Raw genomic sequence first — 16,585 nt, 5'->3', positions numbered from 1 at the left:
GCAGTGACCAGCCATAGAAGCTGCCGATCAGAAGAGGCAGACAAGGAGATCCCTTGACAAATAGGTTGGGTTATAACTGAGGTAGAGCCTCAGCAGCTTCTTCTGGGGCCCACAGACCAAACAATCTCCCACTTATAAAGGTGCTGCACCAGTGTGAAAGAGAAAAGCCCCCACATTGCTTAGCAGACAGCTGAATCCCAAACGCTCTAGAAACATGAAGAAAATAGCCAACTCATGCATTTTGGTACAGCTTCTACCAACAGCAATCCATTCAAAGCATATGTGCACTATATTATGCAATTCTTATATAAACCTGTGTAAATTTTAAGTGACATCAGGGCTCTTGGGTTGAGTATGTTTAAGATAATGAGCTTGTTGAGGAGCCTGAGAACATTAAACAGATGCCTAAAGGAGACATTGCTGAAGCCCAAGAGAATTCTGGGTCTGTCACACTCCTGCTCAAAATCCAGCTAATCTCTATAAGTACCAAGGAAAAAGCTTTAGCAGCATTGCAATTAGATAGTCAAATAATTCTTTAATTGTACTCTTCCACTCCACCCTCTTATGTTTTCTTTTCAAAGTAGTAATACTATTTTGGTTTATAGGCAGCATTTGCACATATTTAAAACAGAGATTCAGTGCTGCTTGAAACCGCCCCTGGTTCAGAAATAGCACTTAGAAAATGATAAAAATGTTGCAGAAGAGTATTTTAAGGAAGATATCCAAAGGTAAGTTAACAAGAACCATTACATGTGCCACAAAAGGTATGCCATATTGCATATAAAGACAGCACAGACTTGGGAGTAAAATTAAAAGAAATTTAAGGAAAGGCTAGGTAGGTAATCTGAACTCCCAGACAGCACTCTATTTTGTAAATTTGCCTGTAGTATAATTTTCTGATTCACCTCTGAAAAACTCATAGCAAAAAATAGAAACTTTAGTTTTGTGGCCTAAAGAAAAGCCCAACAACCACTGAATGCTTGTGAGGGGAGGACAGAAAAAGAAGAACTAGAACTAGTTCTTGCCTCCAGCCTCTGATCTCTGTAGAGAGAGATGACAGCATGCTAAACATGCAAGAGCAAATAGTAGGATGCTCCCTGATGCTCTATAGCAACCTCCTCCAGCACAACTGAAAAGCACCATCAGCACACTCCTAATGGAGTCCATGGAGCATAAAACTAAAAAACTACCCTAGACTACTTTCCTCTGATTCCTCTTTCTCTCTTTAAATGGGGGGAAATATGAAAACCAAGCCCAAACCCTGAGGGAGGGGGAAGAAATGGACAGTCAGAAGGGAAGTAGGATGAACAGGGATTCAAAAAGACCTGTGTTTGAAAACTATTTCCCACCTGGGCTGCAACACCAATTTGAGTTATGGGTACTGTATTTTAATGAACAGGAAATGATAAGGTACAGTTTATTAACATGGGATTAAAAAATGTGATAATATTACTGCTCCTTATAAATATTGATTTTATTTTAAGAGTAATATCTGCAATAAGAGCCAAATTGGAATAATTTATGTAGTTTGCTTGAGATTTCATAATACAAAGCTGCCCAACAATATAATTACAGGACTCATCAGCTGCTTTGCTTTTTGCTGGATGATGCATCAGAGATCTGTCATTACTCTGATCCTATCTCACGGTACTTATATCATGAATTAACCAGAAGTCCTAAGCCCATAGCACACAGCAGACTGAGTCACTCCAGAGGGAGCACAGTGGACTTGCTGCAAGATTACAGGAAAGTGCCATTTCTGCACACTGTCTGTTCTCCTTGTCCCTGTTCCTCAGGCACCAGGCTGTCCTTGCTAGTGGGCAGTGGGAAGCTTGCACACTCACACCACAGCCTGAGCCAGCAGCATTCAAAAGGAAGTGGCACTTGCCCATCACAGGGAAACAATTCTGTCCCTAAGTGACACCCATTCAAGCTACTTCTGTACAATTTAGAAACAAATACTTCAATGAGCAGAATCCACTTTTCTATTAATTAACTCTGAATACTAAAAACCTCCTTCAAATCAGCTTGGAGCCAGACCTGTCCCAACCTATTCCTTGTCCCCACCTACACCTTCTTTTTGCATTCAAAAGTTAAAATGACAACAGCTATGATTTTACTAATCAGAGGTAAAATTGCAGACTGCTCACAGAAAGTATTTTTTTTGGTAGCCACTAATTGACAGATTGTTTATTCTGCTTCCTCCTACTACTGTGTTCTGGAAGTTCTTTGACTACACCACAAAGAGTTGTTAAGCACCTCCTTTTCTGCACTGGGTATGGGAACTAGCACATCCTGGAGAGGAACGAGCACATCCAGCTTTCCTATGAGGTATGGCAAATCTCCCAAAAACCTCCTTTACACTAAGGTAACTCTACACCAGCTTTGAGAAAAAAACAGAAGCCATCTCCATTACAACTTAAGGGAGATATTGACACAAAATGACACAACTCTCAGTTGCTTCAGTAAGTGGGAGTGCAGCCCCACTCTGAAACATGCTGTCCCCAAGACAGGAAAGAACATTTTCAACAGGAAAGGTTGTGGGACCAAGGCTGCATCTAGCCACAGCTCTAGCCAGTTTTCATCAGAAACAAACAGTACAGACACTGAATAAACAGGCACATTATTTCCACATTCTTCTTCAAGGCAATAAAACATAAAACTAGCAGCAAGTTTACTTGCCAGCAGGTCAATTTTTTTATCTCATTAAACATAACACACGCCACCGATATATGTTACTGGGGTTTTTTATAGAAGAACTATAATAAGAAAAGGAGCTGACATAGTAAGGTTTAAATATACTCTATCAAGTAGTACTCCAGAAATAAGTTATTATCTTTCCCTAACGAGTAAGTTGCATCGTACCCTAAAGAAGATTGCACACATTGACCTCCAAAGAACTAGTCTGACTAAACATATACATCTATTTTTAGGCTTAAAAAAGTCAGACTTCATTAAAGCTCCAACAGCAAAACTCTAATAGAAGACACCAAACACTAAGAATTCTCTTTTGCCTATCAGTTCCAAAACAGATTTCAAATAGAGAATGTTAAATAAATTGACTAAGTATTACAGATTTATATCATACAAGAATTTAATTTAATAGAAAATGTAGAGCTGCTTAGTTTTCTTTTTAAAAAACTTTTTACAGACATGTTTGATGCTTTTATCTGAAGTTCTGTATTATCAGAGGTTCAGCATAGGCCAAACAACCCTCTCCTATAGCATTGATACCATGCAAGTTTAACACTGAATGAAGATACTAAAAGGAAAAAAAAAAGAAGTCTTTCTGTATCCATAGTTATATTATAGTTATATTTGTAATTTGTTAATTGCTGTTGGGAGAAGTGGCATATGAATTCTTTCCCAAAAATTAGACAGAAACATCTAATTTCACCTTTGTTTATGTAAAATACAAATATCGTTTCTAGTAAAACCAATCTGAATTTAACTAGGAACCTGTGGGGTAAGATTACAGTATCTGCCATTAGGCAAAGACAGCCACATCATTTTGTTTCATAAGAAATATGCCAATGTGGCTACCAATATGACACATTAGACACAAAGTAGATTAGAAACTAAGCTAGAAAGAGTAAACATGTTTAAATTAACAAGAGGTAAATTTGAATCATTGTTAAGTATGTGTGCTGCTCATACACATATTGTGCTGTCATTGTGAACATAAAAAAACCAAAACATTTTGTAACATTTTGAAATACATTGAAAAATCAGTGGCTTTTAATGTAACAGTTACAGTCTTTCTTTCCCAAAATATTAGTATATTTTAGACAGCAGTAATAATGCGCTACATTCTTGCTTTTGCACAATAGCACAGTAATTATGGCTAAAAATGTGCTTTGAAACTTGTCATTGCTTGAGCACAAATGCCCAAGGCAATGCTAAACCAACACAGCTTCATTCTGATCCGATTTTCTCAAACTGTGCATTATACCCTTACATATTTTAATTCATGTTGGAACAAAGCCATTCAACTCTGCAACTTTGCATTCTTCCTTGAGCAGATGATGAGACAAACACATAAGCCTGGGGACAGGGTGTATAAATGAATCACAAAAGGTATATGCTTAATTAAAGAGCACTCCTGCCACTTTTTCCAGATAAAATTCATACAGCTTTCATCTGAGTCAAGTATGAATCAGGATCCCTATGCCAATGTCAGGAAACACATGCTTCTCAGCACAGAGCAGCTGAAAGAGCCATACTGAACTGCTTCTGATGAAGCTCATTTGAGCTGACTTGTGACAAGCACACCAAGAGGTGGCCAGGGAACCAACAGTGATTCCTTCAAGATTAAGGCTCGCAGCCTGCGTATGCCGATGTCTTACTTGTTTATGTTGCTGCCTTCCTTCAGGCGCTCTCCTGCAGCTCCCGTTTTGGACACTCTCTCGCTCCCAGCCAGATCCACCAGGCTGATCTTGCTGACCTTCTCACCAGAATTCTGTACAGATGGGACATGGGAGAACAACAGCTAAGAAACACTGGCATGAAGCACTGTTCTTCATAATAATGTGGGTTAAAATATCACATTTGAGACATGAGAGATGACGGAACTGTCAGAAGTCTTATATATCTTTGAAAGTCATATATTTTCTAGTAAAGGCCTGAAGCACCAAGGAACCAGAATCAGCTGTGTGGTAACCTTATGGCAGCGTAAGCCATTAAAACATGTTAACTCCAGTAATAGTTAAAACATAAGAAAGTTTTGTGGTGTCAACATAATCTTAAAAAGCAATCCATTTGTTTTTTTATGTGGTGTGCTTCCTCACTCTTCCAGGGTTCTCTCAATCTTGATTACTGGACTCCACGGCATCACAAGTCAAAACACAGTCAAACAGATAATGTATGTGGAAGAGAAAGGAAGAAGAATCCACCACAACTTCATTAATTAATCAGCAGAAATACGTACACCAGAATGCAGGTCATAGAGTGTCTGAGTCACTGTAATATTGAACACAGCATGAGAGCGGCTGCTTTCTTCATTCATGTTGGTTGCAGCAACTGTTCGTGATTTGTTTCCCTCTGACATCAGTGACTCAATATCCTAGAGCAAAAAGAGTAAAACAGGATGCTAGGATAAAAGCAAAGTATTGTGCTTGCTGACCAAAATCCCCATCTAGATGGAAGGGTGTGTGGGAGAGAGGAAGAAGGGAAGGTAGAAGTAATGAGAAAATTCTTTGCACATTTTGAAATGTATTGCTACAGAGGCATATAAATCCACAGAACAATGTTAAATCATACCCATGGTTTTAAGTGCTACACTTAAAGCTCAGCAACTACTGTCAGTTCACATTTTCCTTATCTGCTGCTGAAATATATTGGTGACATCCACATTACAAATCATATTGTGTAATGCCAGGAATCAGGCCAGCACGGATTCACTTACACAAGTGAACACAGGGCATCTCTTTACTGACCTGCACTAATGCTATCTTCACTTAATGGCTCAAAACATTACCTCACTTCAACCTGTACCTTTGTGCAAGACAAAGATGACTACGCAGAGCCAGATATATGTGCTTACTGAGTCTTCCAAAACCATTTCTGAAGTCATCAGCCAAAACCTAAGCATGAACAACACATACTAGAATTTGCACAAAAGAGATGTGCTTTCAAACTAAGCAATTCACCATAGAAGCTGCAAAATCAGTTTTTATAATGGTATAATATGCACAGATGCTGCAGAAAACATAAGAAAAGTAGGACATAAACTACACAAATAATTAACTTTTTTTGAAAACACTTCCAAATCAGATTTCCAAATCAGTTTCCTCATAAAAAGGAAGTCCTACACAATTCATAAAACTGCACTGCTTTAATTTTTTCCATTGTGCCTACAGTGGTTCATTGCCTTCTACAATATTAATTTATTTGAATGTGTTTTGGTAAATCAAGTGGGCTTAGACGCTGTTGTGATTTAAGTTATGAATTACCTATATACACACCTATATAAAACAGAATGTAGTGTTCAACAACAAAGTCAAATTCATGCTGAAAGACTAATATCCTTATTTTAGAATCATTGTATTTCCTGTGTCAAGCAAATATAGAGTTCATGGCATATATTATATGCAGTGAAACTGCCAATTAATGACTTACTACTGCTATATTTGTAACTGACAATATAAGGGCAAACCCAATGCTTTCACATGAAATAAATATTCCTGAAGAATTAAAGATCTTTGGCCATATGTGGCCAATAGGCCAGTGATTATGGCCAATATGGCCAGAGATCATAATTCAAGAACCAAAATATCTGGATAGACATTATTTTACTACTTCTGTGACTCCTACTGCTCATGTACATAGATGTTATTTATAAACTTGTTCCTGGCTTAGATTTACCTCAAAGTTTGTAACAGCCAGCTGAGACAGGCCATCGACATATGGACCCAACACCTTGTGCTCTCGAACCTTGAGGGACTGCCGACTCCTGTGGAATAAAGTACACCTCATGCACAATCTACTAATTAGCATGGATATCCAAAAATCACCCTAATATGAAACAAGTACCATTAATATAGCAGAATTCAATGTATGTCTTTTTTAATTATAACAGGAAGAAAAAAATATTCCAGAATTTTTAACGCAAATAATAAAGACTCAAACCAATCTAACCAGTTTTGATCAATATGTATAAATTATTTTTAATGCATCTTCCCACCCTGGTATTTGTGGCTGGAACAAAACCTGAAATGCCTTGATTGGCAGAAAGAATGCTGAGCAAAAAAAGAAAAAAATGAGATTAAAAACCTTCCCCCCAGCAATTTGCTAAATTCTTTTTACATTTTCTATACTTCATTGGCACATACCAAGTAAGTCTGAAATCTATCTTAACTAACTTGCATACAACACATTCAGCAACTCTGTTCAAGAGCTGAAATATAAACCACATATATCAATGCTCAGTTGAACAAGTCTTGTCAAACTGCTTTCCTGTATACACATCTCCAAGCCAGAGAGCGTAACCACTATTTCTGTACAGACAAAACAGAAGAAAGAATTCCTAAGTAAATTCTAAGGTGTCGCCTTTCTACATTCAAAAACGTTCAATATCTAAACCATAAGGACCAAGCTGTAAATATGCTTCAAATTTCTCCTAGCTGCTGAAAATTTCTACAAAAATACTGCCTGGATCATCTGGCAAAAATGCCCCAGAATTTACTCGTATGTGGTCTTGCTTTCTGGTGGTAAAGTATTTCATAAAGTATTTGTTTGCATCAGTAGGATGCTATCCAAATGTTTAAATTAATCACATCAGCTATTATATGAATATCTTCTTCTTTCTTTGATATCTAATCCTCTCTAAAGAAGTCACATAAACATACACTCTGAAAAAAAAACCTTCTCAGGGGCTTCCAAAACCAATTCCTATTTTTATAGTTTTAGACAAAAATACAGAAGGCTGTGGGGGAAAGTGAAGCTACTCACCCTTTTGGGTCAAGCAGATCTCTGACTTTTTCATTGTAGATTTCCATATAGGACACTTCAACTTTAAAAGAATGAGATTCATTTTCTTCTACAGAGATTCTCTGAAATAAAGCACAACAGAGCCGTGGGATCAGACCCAGCTGCTCTGCATTGCCCATCATGGAAAAGGACTTTCCTGAACCTAAAAGAAAAAAAAGGAGAAGAAAACGCCTTAGAATATAATTTCTTAATTACTCATTCATTCAAGAAGCACATTTTCATTCTCTTTTTATTGCTCCAGGAGCATGTATCAGAACAACATGACATGCTATTTCAGAGAGATAGCTTATTCTTTGGACAAGGTAGAGGTAAACAAAAAGAGAAATTATCCTGAAGGTTTCTTTCAGTAGGGACATTACTTGGAGCCCCTTGGAATACACTTAAACACTCAAAACTGAATGAATCTCCATCAGGGACTACTCCTTTCAGGGCTTTGAAAGAGGCCATAACAGGTAGCAACCAGGATCATACTGACAGAGCAGCTTTTAAGAATACACTTGTCACTGCTTGTAACTAGACATATATGAAATATCATGATATTTCAAAATGTAACTTTTAAATGTCATCTACCTTAATATTTATGTTTTGTTGTTCTCACTTCCCACGTGTACAAAGTGTTCTCCCCTCTTAGGACACTCACCTGTCTGTCCGTAGGCAAAAATACAAGCATTATATCCCTGAAAGGCCTTTTCCAGAATTCCTTCTCCAAGGCACTTGAACACCACTTCTTGACCTAGAAAATAGTTGGGTTTGTTTATTTTAAATTGTATAATATACTAGAATTAACCAAAAACAAGAATAAAAAAGGTTTACACATTATTTTTTTATCATTAAGAGCACCAATGGAAGCATATTATTCATGTACAACTGAATGATAAGATCAAAACTGTTGCTACCCATGTTTAAATATATTGCTGATTATCTTGTAAAGTGAGCAGTTCTTCAAAAGGTGTCATAGAAGTTGAATGCTTACAAAAATAACACAGATGTCTAAATTTTTTATTATTTCAGTGTAGTTTCTGCAATTAATATGCATTATTTAATCACAGAGTCCTGTAACAAAAAGAGTCAAAAGAATCAAAACAAAAAGAGTAAAAATAGTCCTGTAACAAAATTTCAATGAAACCCATTGATGAACCAGGACATTAGGGGCACATAGGAACAAGTAGTTGCTCTATTGGGAACTAGCCTCAAGTTTCACCATAAGCCATTACAATTCCCCTTGTGCCAAGGTGATTCTGGAACCAAGATAAAAACATTCCAATGACATTCAGGAAGCAAATGTGTATTAGGAGGCTGTGAGACTTCAACAGGGCGGTTTGAGGACATATTCTGCCAAATCTGTAATTTGAAACATCAGCTGCAGAATTTGATATAGTCTGAAAATTGTCTCCTTGAGCCAGGCAGACTTTAGAAGCACTTCTATCTTTCAGATGTAGAAGATGAAAACAGTCATATTGTTTGTTTGTTTTTTTAATAGGAAAGCCCAGAATTTGTACACCACAAAGAGGGTTAATGTGTTGTCTGCTTTGAGTTCTGATCAGACAATTACACCAGCTGTGTGTACACCCAAAACAAAGAGAGCTGTTCACCTTCAGGTGTATGGTTTTAAATTTAGATTCGCTGCCTGGTGACTTTCTGAACACCTGTGATCAGCTGCCTCTCTCATCTTGGTATAGGAGTTTCAGCAATTGTCAGTTGGGAGAAATTATTTCTCACTGTGGGTGCAGTAGTGACTTCTGTACTCTCAAAATGGCATATACCAGCATACAATATACAATCTTGCTACACAATTACTTATGAGAACATCTACATTCCCTAGACCAGAGAATTCCTTCGGAAACACCTCTGGAATGACTGCAGAATGTTTTAGAGGCATGTAAAGAGGACAAGAAAGTACATTACTTTCATTTTCCTTTTATTATAACCTATTTTTTTTCTTCTGTAGAGAAAAAAAAACTAGTGCAGCGACAAACTATAAAATGGTCTTTGTGAGTCTTTCTAGCTGAATTTCTAAAATTCCAAAGTGTCACTGGACTTGCACTAACACAGTTCAGAAACGCTGAATATAGGAACTAAAATCAGAGGAAAATCCACTGTATTCTGGAGTAACTCCACTTGCTTCACCATGCTCATTCAGTCACTTCTCATTCAACTACGGGTCACTTGGTCATTTTATAATACCTGTGCTGAGAGAGCACTGTTCAACAGCTTGGAAACAGAGGATGCTCAACTACTGATGAATGAAATATATTAGCAGAAGATTTTAATAAGAATGTAGAATAAACAAAAAGTTGCTTTCTAACCAGCTCCTGAGGGAGCCACTTATTATCTTGCTGAGCAAGAACACAAAATCAAGCAAAGACTGAAGCTGAATATAAATATTAAAAGAAAAAGCATATATACATTACACAGTGATTGTGAGTGGAAGGCAAAACCTTTTGTCATAAGAAGAAAAAACTTTTATCACCCACTTCTGACAAACAATAAACCAGTAACCTCCTCCATGTTTCCTATGGAAAAAAAAAGCAAATACCAAAGTATTTTAAAACAGTGCATAGTCATAATGACCATAGGATGACCTACAGATTTTTTTACTGATAAATATCAGGGGAGAAATCCACTTTAAATCTCACCAGCAAAGCTGGGTTTATTTTTCAGGAGAGATTTAATTTTCAAACTGTCATCACAAACAGAAAATCAATGAGACACTGATACACAACCCTAAAATGGTATTTTTATTACATATTTGAAGAGCTCAGCAATACCAACACAGAAAAATGGGCCATTAAAGAGTGTTGTTTATAGTACCATTGAAATGATCATGGGATAAAATAAGATTTGGTTTTAAGTGCACTCACAGAAAAGAACACAAAATGCTGAACTTCAACTATAGATATTTTATTAACTTGCAAATGCAGGGCACTGAGAGTAGCAGTATCTTATCCATTACATTTTGCTATTTTTCATTAAGAAACCACACTCCCCCGCCTTGAATTTTATTAGTGGGTCTGAAAACCGATTACAAACTCTGTATCATACAAAATTATGTCCATATGCATTTACAGTCAAAAGAAATAATATAGATTCAGTGTCAACACTGCTGCATTTCTGTTTTGCTAAATAAATCTATACTGTCTGCAATTCATACTTTTTCTTATTTATACAACTTTTCTTCCACAGATGCCTAGCATTTAAGGAGGTAAGCAGTGGTTTTAACTTATGACTTAATTTTCCACAAATGGGAGAAATTTTAAAAAAAAGATTGCCTAACAGGACGATTTCCCCTACACTAACCCTTACAGCCTTTAAGAGGGGAAATCCCAATCTTCCAGCTGGCTAAGACAATTTAGCATCTTAGAGGCAACTGAAGGCCAGAGACATCCATCTCCTCTCCCACCTTTTGCTCAGAGCAGGGGCAAGCTCAGGACAGCACATCCAAGGCTGCCAGGGAGCCCAGGGTAAGCAAATGAGCTGCCAGTTCTCAAACACCAAAATCTCCCCTCTGCCCATCCTTTTGAGGAAAGGGACACAAAGTCTAGTGAATTTTTCTTGCAGACCAGGAACATCTTCAATGTTAACTGAAAACTACAAATAGACAAGACACTTGTGTCTGCTCAAACTCTCACTGTCTCTCGTGTCTGGTTTGCTTCCTTTTAAAAGAAAAGTGCTGCAGTCAGCATACATATTTCCTGTAAAATTACAGTTTAGCTCCAAATCAGGTGTATGGCCTCTCAGGAGCCTGCAGAAACACAGAACTGAGATTTCAGGGCAAACATGATGCAGGTTAATGAGTCTATGAAAAACCCACGGGCAAGTCAATATATTGTGGGGCTCTAGGAATGGACCTGCCTAAGTGCTGCAGTAGTTATTTATGCCATCTCTTCAATCCTTCCCAAACTGAAGGGTTTATTTTCTTCCTTTTAAAAATCCACTTCATTGCAGACTTCAATATGCTCTTACTGTTGTCCAGGCTTGTAAAAAGAATCCTTTGTTCTCATCTCTGAGAATTTCTCAATATCCTCCTTTTCACCAAAATGACGAGCAGTTATTTGTCTCTGTGAGCTTTTCAAGGCGAGCAGGTGTGTCCTTTATCCATGAACTGACTCCTGACCCATTCAAGCCATGACCAAATGATAATAAGCTATTTTGTTTACTCTTAAAACACCTCTACTGCAGCTGATAGGCAATGCTCATCTTCCAGATCAAGGCAAACTCATTCTGTCTTACAACCAAATTACCCCCCTCCTCAAAAACTACTTTATTGACTTCTTTTTCACCCCTTCCCAATGAGAGACCCATATTTGCACCAAACATCTAACTATGTCTTTCAGAAAAAAAAATCATCAGAAAAAAGGTGCAGAAGCTAGCATGTGATGATTAGCACAAACCATTCTTTGCTTGGAATGACACTGACACAAACTGTTCAGAAATGTACAGCATCAATATTCAGTGTAAAAAGCAACCAAACAAAAACAAATGAAAAGCCCCCACACTGAAAGAGTATAGGTTCAGACGAGCTATATGGAGAAACCTCTTTACTGTGAGGTTGACAAGGCACTGGCACAGGTGGCCCAGAGAAGCTGTGGAAGCCCCATCCCTGGAAGTGTTCCAGGACAGGTTGGATGGGCTCTCTCTAACACAATATATCAAGTTGTTAAAGTACCCCCTTACCTTAGGGGGCGGAGATCAGAACACCAATTCCACAAAGGCTTGTAGAGTTTACCTTCTTTTCTGTACTCCAGACTCCCTGCTGTTTTTATGAGAGACAGTCCTGCAAGGACAGCTGCAAAGATGCCCTCCACGAGTTTTTCATCACATGAAGGTTATCTTCACTATTTCTATTCGTGATATCACTGTATGACTTAGAATTTAAGTCTGCAGTTTCCACTTCAACAGGAAAAAATTCCTTAAAAAGCAATTCTGCTGCCAACAGCAACAATACCCATGTTTTCAAGTACTGGAAAGACAAGGTAGGTACTTCCCAAACATGAGCACAGAAAGAAAATTAGTATGAAAAAAAAAGCCTTACGTTCAGCTAAATAAGTTGAAGATCTCTCATAAAAGAAAGATGGCTAATACGATTTCAGGGTCAGCCCTACATCCCCAGGGATTGAGAATTGTTTTCAGTTACCCATGCAATTTAGTTTATCCAAACAGGAAACTCACTCTTGAGTAAATAATATTAGTAAGTGCTGATAGTAGCATAGATTGATCAATAAAGTGAGAAATAAAATAAATCTGATCATGGGTGATAGTTTTATAGATCCTGTAATAAATGTGCATTTCCAGGAGTAGACAAACTTTGGGTTTGTAGACATTAAAAAAAGAACAGCAAGGAAGAGTTATCCATGTACATTGTCTGTGGTACACACCATTCTGTGTGTTCTCATGACTCACTTGTCAATCAGCTAAAGCTTTATTACAGTGTGATATACACAACTATATATCCATTCAACACAGTGCAAGATGACCACGTTTGGTGTTGCACAGAGAGCAATGATTGATAGGGTAGCTTAGTACTTGTTAAACCTTTCACTTGTTAAAACTTTATTTCTGTGATACAGGTAAAAGGGTTTTTCAAGGAACTAAATTTATCACATATGCCTTTTCTAAGCATTTTACTTCAGCCTAAAACTCATACAACTTACATTTTCAAGCAGTCTGGACTTAGCTGTCAAGCATTATACATTTCCTTTTAAATATGCAACTCATCCGTGCTCCTGGCAATGACATTAAATTTACACATCCACAGACAGCTACTTTGGGCAGGGAGTGCTTAATGTACCTAGCTTCCAGATCAGCATATCCAAGAGATACCAGTTTAGCTCCAGAAGTCAGGCGGTCAGATGACTTGTTTGGACTCTAAGATTGTATCAAAGACTGTTACAGCATTAACAGTCTCTGGATGCAAGACAACATCATTTACAAGGTGCCTAGGACAATGAGGTTTGTTCTATGAGGCAAAGAAGTTATCAGAAATCCCAACCAAATCCAGTTACCGAATTTTTTTTTTTTTTTTGTTAACACATATGCACATTGAGGCCAAGCTGTGAAAGCAGACTTAAGAATCCTTAATATTAACAATATGTAAAACCTGAAATATTACCATATCAGCATTTGGTTTTTGGACCTCAACTAAGAAATGCTACTGTTGTATAGGATAGCATCAGCTCATGGCCAAGCAGGTGAACAACCCATTAACTTACACCTGAAACACTTTGTGTTTGTATTTAATTTCTTTAGTTTTGATACTGTATCAAATTCATTATATTCTAGAACATAAGGGCTGGCAGTCACAAGATAGCATCAAGATCAAACAACAACAAAAACAGTGAAACCATTGTTTTTTGTATGCAAGTCTTTAAGCTCACATTCTTAGCATATTTCTGAAAAGAAAAAAAACAAAAACACCACCAAAGCCTCCCACACAGCCTTCCAGCAAGAAAAAAACTCCACCAAAACAACCCCCACCTCCCCCCACCACCAAACAAAACAAGGGAAAACCCCAAAGCCAAAATCCAGTTTTGGTTTTCTTTTTTGTCAGGCAGGAATATTAACTCGAATAGGCAAAAAAACACCTCAACTTTCTAGCCAGTAAAAAAATGGAAGAGATGTGAGGCACCATTTTCTAGAAACCAGTCCAACAAGAGGTTAATAGATACCGACAATAAAACTTCATTTCTTAGATAAGACAAATCCGATTACAACTTCTGAAACATACTACAGAGATCTAGCTTTCACTCAAATGAAAAATAAATAGCTCTAGAGCCCCACTGAATTCACCTGGAGACGGGTTAAACCGAGACAGTTTAACTGTTAAACAAGTTTAACTGGTTAGGAGTGTTTCTCAGGTCATCCCGTCTCTGCTGTGGGTTAGTGCCACGGTGTACCCAACAGGTGTAGCTCCCACGTGCACATGGGGCCAGGATATGGGTGCACACCATCACCTCCTTCCTTTTAAAGGAAACAGGAGTGTGCAGGCACATAAGAAGGTGCTGTGGGCTCCAATGGCTCTCCCAGCCTGAGCTACAAACACTGTGCAGTGCACCTGCTCAGTGCAAAACAGCTCTTGAAGGCTGAACAAATGAAAATTTTTTTTTCCTGAAGAAGCCTCTCTTTCCTCAGGCAATTAAGAAATATAGTGCAGTCCTTAAGATTTGAGATTTCATACCAGAGCCTACCAGTTTTCATACCAGAGTCAGAGTTATAGTTTTAACACACATATATAGCAGTTCATTTATTGAGGTCACTGATCATAAACTTTGAGGTAATGAAGCCTACAATCTTTCAAGATTTCTTATGAGCCACAAAATTTCATAATATGAATATCCAGACTGAATGCTTGGGTTTTTTCCATTCCATGGACCACAGCCTTGAAATCTCAGTGTTCAGAGCTCTCTCTTATAAGGAAAAAAAAGGAAGTCCCCTTATAAAATATGAATATACTAATAGATAAATCCAGTTATGAGAAAACTGCTAGGATTACAGTCTTATTTGGATTATCCAGCTTTTGGGGGGAAGGAGTCATAAAGCTGATCACTCAAAACACATTAGGGTTCTGAACAGCCAGACTATGAATCACTTGAAAGACCTGAGATAACCACACTGTCTGAGGAGATGCTTTATTCCCCTCTCATGCAGAGAGATGCAGAGCACTGAAAACATGCACATTCATCACTAGCATCACTCAGAAGTAATTGCTGATGCAGAAATGAAATTGTGACAGAAACGACAAAAGGCACTTCCAGGTGATTAAAATAAAAAGATATAGCTTAGAATCAAAAGCACCCCTCCTGAACAGTGTCACAAGCACCTTAAAACCTGCATTCCTTCTCAGCTGAGGAGCTAGTACCCAGATGGCTCTATCCCTATAAAAATGGTAAGTTCTGCCTCTGTGAAGAAGTCACTTGAGCATCACAGTGTAAAATGAAAAAAAAAAAAAAAAAAATAAAAACAACCCCAGACCAACTTCAAGAAACAAAGGCCAAACTCCCGTATGTTCTCAAATTATTCACACTGTCCAACATATAGAAAATAGTTTACCTGCATATTTTGTGGTGTTTGATTCATCCATGGACCAGAAGCAGTGATCAAAGGCAAACACCTGTAGAAGCATATAAAAAAGACAAATTAGGAGCCCTGGCTATAATACTTTGGTTTTAAAGCAGTACATATCCATGACACTGTAAGAGCAGTTGGGCTCTACTATTTCTGCAGATCCTAAATCAGAACTGTAAAAAGGCATAATCAGCAGAAATACTTTTGTATCATCATTAGAGTTACAAAGCTCAATACATCTTTTCTACCTGTATGATAATTATACAGATTACTCCTTACTCTATCCCCTAATACAGATTACAAAACACAGACAAAACCTAATAATTAACTCCACTCTTCTCTGGGCACCAACAGTGACAAACGTTTCTGTTAACAGTAACAGCAGCACAAGGACTCAATATACAGAATTTGGCGAGATGACTATTTAGCAGACATCAGCACAATACACACAAGTTTTACCATGGGATGTGCTTCTGATACTCAAAAGAGCATTACTACTCAGTAGAGGAAGCCCAGAAACTACAAATAGAAGATGTAGCTCTATTAGAGAAACAAGCTATCAGAGCCTGCTCTAATGAAAAGACTTCGTATGACTTCAGTAAGAGGTCTAGTGAGAAATTGGATGAGATTCAATATTGTGCTCAGAGGGCTTGCAAACCTGGAGCAGTGTCCTGTAAAAACACTTAACACTCTGGGATTTCATCCAAGTTTATCTTCCTGCACATTCAGAACATCATGATAGACATTTAACTTTGCTTTTTTGAAGGTTTAGGTTGCTACAACACACCTAAAGCTGCAGTGTATTTTTTCATATTTTGCCATGATAAACTGATTGTGGACGAGTTAACAATATAGATTCTGGTTTTCTTATTTGGTTTGGGTTCTTTGGGGGGAAGCACAAGATGTGGGGATAATCTCAAACCATCTTTTTAGTAAAACTTTGCCAAAGATTGTCTTTGCCTGGTCATCCAACAGGCGATCTCCTTTGTGGGACAAACCATGCACATCAGTGTAGAGCAAGAGTCACAGACTCTGT

General features: G+C 37.7%; 1 protein-coding gene across 3 annotated transcripts in view; it reads right to left on the bottom strand.

Moving 5' to 3' along the window:
- KIF13A (kinesin family member 13A) overlaps positions 1–16,585 on the bottom strand; it is a 101,369-nt gene that overhangs the window by 41,564 nt on the left and 43,220 nt on the right. For all 3 annotated transcript variants that reach the window (XM_021553345.3, XM_021553325.3, XM_021553332.3), the window contains exons 4-9: positions 15,535–15,595; positions 8,129–8,221; positions 7,450–7,630; positions 6,364–6,451; positions 4,928–5,062; positions 4,347–4,459 (exon numbers count right to left, since the gene is read on the bottom strand). In XM_021553345.3, coding sequence (XP_021409020.1) covers positions 4,347–4,459; positions 4,928–5,062; positions 6,364–6,451; positions 7,450–7,630; positions 8,129–8,221; positions 15,535–15,595 — 671 coding nt within the window. The remainder of the gene's footprint in view (positions 1–4,346; positions 4,460–4,927; positions 5,063–6,363; positions 6,452–7,449; positions 7,631–8,128; positions 8,222–15,534; positions 15,596–16,585) is intronic.

Source organism: Lonchura striata, chromosome 1 (genome assembly GCF_046129695.1).
Source record: "Lonchura striata isolate bLonStr1 chromosome 1, bLonStr1.mat, whole genome shotgun sequence".
NCBI classification, from domain to species: Eukaryota; Metazoa; Chordata; class Aves; order Passeriformes; family Estrildidae; genus Lonchura; species Lonchura striata.
This window is presented reverse-complemented; position numbering and strand designations above follow the sequence as displayed.